We start from the raw sequence: 3,057 nt of genomic DNA, 5'->3' as shown, positions 1-3,057 counted from the left end.
ACATATCTACGCGTAGATCATGATGTTCTGTTAGAATCGCTGAAAACTGTTTTCCAAAATTCGCAGCGGGTAGTGTACAGCATCGATTTCTGTGGGACCCAGTAGCTGTCAAAACTTTCACATTTTTACGAATAACTCGGAAATCGTAAATTTTTCAGGTAAAACGTTTGACACAAACTTAACTTAAATTTTGACGACAAATCTGAAAATGAATGAAAAAAGGGGCGGTTGCATTTAAAAAACCAAAGTTGGTAACTACCACACGTTTATGATACACCCCGTATATTGGAAAGTAATTTTAAAATGTGGACCTTTTAAACATGAAAAACTTTCGTAGGACGTATTTTCTTGTAAAGTTCATATTCCAAAATTAAAGTACGTACAATAAAGTTCATATTTACTGAGATATGGCACTTTGACGCACTAATGAGCAACCCTGTATACGTCCGGTATAACCAGACGGGTCATTTTTTAAAACATATGTTAGATCGACAAAATAGAACCGCTTAGCATGACCTGAAATTTTCGGAATTATTTTAAAGTTACTTTTCGTGGGGCACTCTGTATCACTCGTTCAATGAAATTCAATCTTTGCCGGTGTCACAGATTTTAACCGTCGGGATTCGTTTTCAAAGGTAAATTTAACCCAGATTGTGTGCGCCCCCTTTCTTTTCCTCGTGCCGCTATAATTTGGCCATAACATTTAAAAGTCATCTCCCTCAATGTAAAATATATTGATGGTGGCTAAACGAAAGTAAAACCTCAGTGATTTTGCAATTAAACAAAAACGCTCACACAAGTCAATTTTCATTTTCAAGGAGAAACGTATTCAGAATTTCCAAGAAAAACCCCATCGCTTGGCTCAGGCGATCCTCATAATCATAATCTTAAATCCAATAGTGGATCGAGTAAGTTTTCGTTTAGCCACTCTACAGGGTGATTCAAAATTAGCGTCATTCCTCCGGAGGTGTTATCTGGCGTTGTTATACAGACAGTACAGAAAAAATAGTAAAAGAAATTAATTGTTATTAAAAACTGAGAAATTTGCAAAAAGCCATTTCAGAAATACGGCAGCAATGTTTTTTACGGTAATCTGCCTAATTAACATTGCGCAAATACCTGTTGCTTCGTAATTATTTAAAACTCCGGTAACCATGGAATTATACAGACTGACAATAAGACAGACAAGGATAAACGGTAAATTCAACGATTTGTTGACTGCGCAACGTACTTTCGAAACGTCAACCTGTTGTCATAACCTCGAGTTCTGCGGGGATTGGTGTTTACAAGTAATCCGTACAACACCAAACATTTGAACATTTATCTCCTAACAAGCTAGTACCTGTGTAGTCTCCTTATTATCCACTCTTATCGAGCAGCTTCTCGTATTCAGTTAATTAACTCCTGATCCATTTGTATCTCCTTGCTGTGTGTATCGTACAAACGTAGTAGGCATGTAGCCCTTCCGCGGTATTTATTTGGTGCTTGGAAAAGTGTCAGTTATTGTGCTCTGAGTACCCCTGGAAGGCCCTGATTCGATTATGTCCAATACTTGTTCCTTTGTGTCTGAAACCCGATCATCGATTGTCGTCCACTATCTTCTTGGAACTACTCTACTCCCCCTTTGTTGGTGTGAGTTCTTCCAGCTTCTGCTATGTTAGTGTAGCACTTCCCCTGAACAATCGCATATTCGCAAATTTGTGAAAGGAAATTCAAAGTAAGTCACAGTTTGACAAATTATTATTAGGGCAATCCACCTGTAATACGTGTTATGTGTGTTATTATATGTTATCTGTTAATGACAAAAAACAATATTGCCGCTCTAAATTTTCATCAAAAAATTGTAGAAGAGAACTTTTTTAATATCAAAAATTTTCGTCATTTGAAGCAAATATAGTAATTTTTCTTTTTGAATGCTTAAGTATTCCATAATGCTACCAATTAAACATTGAACAATTTCAAAATAATGCTTAACAACAAAGTTGAAATTCGATCTTCAACTGTTAATATTTTCTGAAAATTTTCGAAAAAAAAATTTCAATGCTTTTCTCGTGCTCCCCCAGGGAGCCTCTATAACCCCTTAAAAGGAATAACGCCAATTTTGAATCACCCTGTATGTATAAAAAAGGATGACGTCAGAGCAGATTAAGAAAACAGATGCAAGACTTTGATGATGAGAATGAAATAGAGATCAAGATAATAAATTTTATTGTATCAATAATTGGTTGTGAGAAGACAGAAAACCTAATAGAAAAATGCGCATAATATTACCAATATAAAAAACATGCAATTTAAATGATTTAATTTATTTACCTTGAATCGGTAAATTTATATCTTCTTTTACAGTAATAAGCAACTTTAGATTGTATGCATAACTACCCAAGGATTTGGGGTGATTGTGAGAGACCTCTAATAAAGTGTAGTCAAATCACTTGAAAAATGTAAGTGGTTCAAGCAGGACGACGAGAAAGAACAAAATTAAATAATATGCCCTTGTTATTCATAAAAAGTTTAAATGATCGATTTAGCCAATTCCATATAAAACATAAAGCTGACCGTGGATAGTTACGTTGATATATTACCTGGTAAAAATCGTGGAGTGTCCACTTTAACATTAAGCAAAAAATTAAGAGGTTTCAGTCTTAAGCATGGGGCGAGGTCGTCTTCGTACAGGTCGCCATGACAACCTGTGTGTTTTGCTACGATCCTTTTCACCCACAGTGGATCCCTTTGTAATGCCCAAGGGCTCAAGCCGGAGCCACTAAGTAGAATCACTCGGTGCAGTAATTCTGTAACAAAGTTAAGTGGCGTTAGGCAGGATTTACTTGTTAGATAATAGGAAATAGGACAAGAACAACTTCAAAGGGAGAACTGCAGGTATTCAGGTCGCTCTGGATTGCTCAATGACAATTGGAAAAGAAAACAGTAGCAAATTATATCTATTTTCGGACACTTTGTTTCACTTCTCTTTACGATGTTACAATACTTGGGTTAGTTCAAATTAGAACTACAAACTTCAACATTCATTTTCTAATTGATCAAATCAATTTGTTTGTT

The 3,057-nt window shown here is 35.6% G+C and overlaps 1 protein-coding gene across 1 annotated transcript in view; it reads right to left on the bottom strand.

Annotated features, from left to right (window-relative positions):
• The window catches only part of LOC125503793 (neuroligin-1-like), a gene marked incomplete at its 5' end in the record, with an annotated part of 98,219 nt that extends 95,430 nt beyond the window's left edge, over positions 1–2,789 (bottom strand). Inside the window, 1 exon segment of the mRNA XM_048664690.1 lies at positions 2,583–2,789. Coding sequence (XP_048520647.1) covers positions 2,583–2,789 — 207 coding nt within the window.
• Positions 2,790–3,057: the final 268 nt, after the last annotated feature.

Source organism: Dendroctonus ponderosae, unplaced genomic scaffold (assembly GCF_020466585.1).
Source record: "Dendroctonus ponderosae isolate FM_Combo_2020 unplaced genomic scaffold, Dpon_F_20191213v2 Dpon_F_20191213_3, whole genome shotgun sequence".
NCBI classification, from domain to species: Eukaryota; Metazoa; Arthropoda; class Insecta; order Coleoptera; family Curculionidae; genus Dendroctonus; species Dendroctonus ponderosae.
The sequence above is the reverse complement of the archived record's forward strand: the minus strand, read 5'-3'. Positions and strand labels throughout refer to the sequence as shown.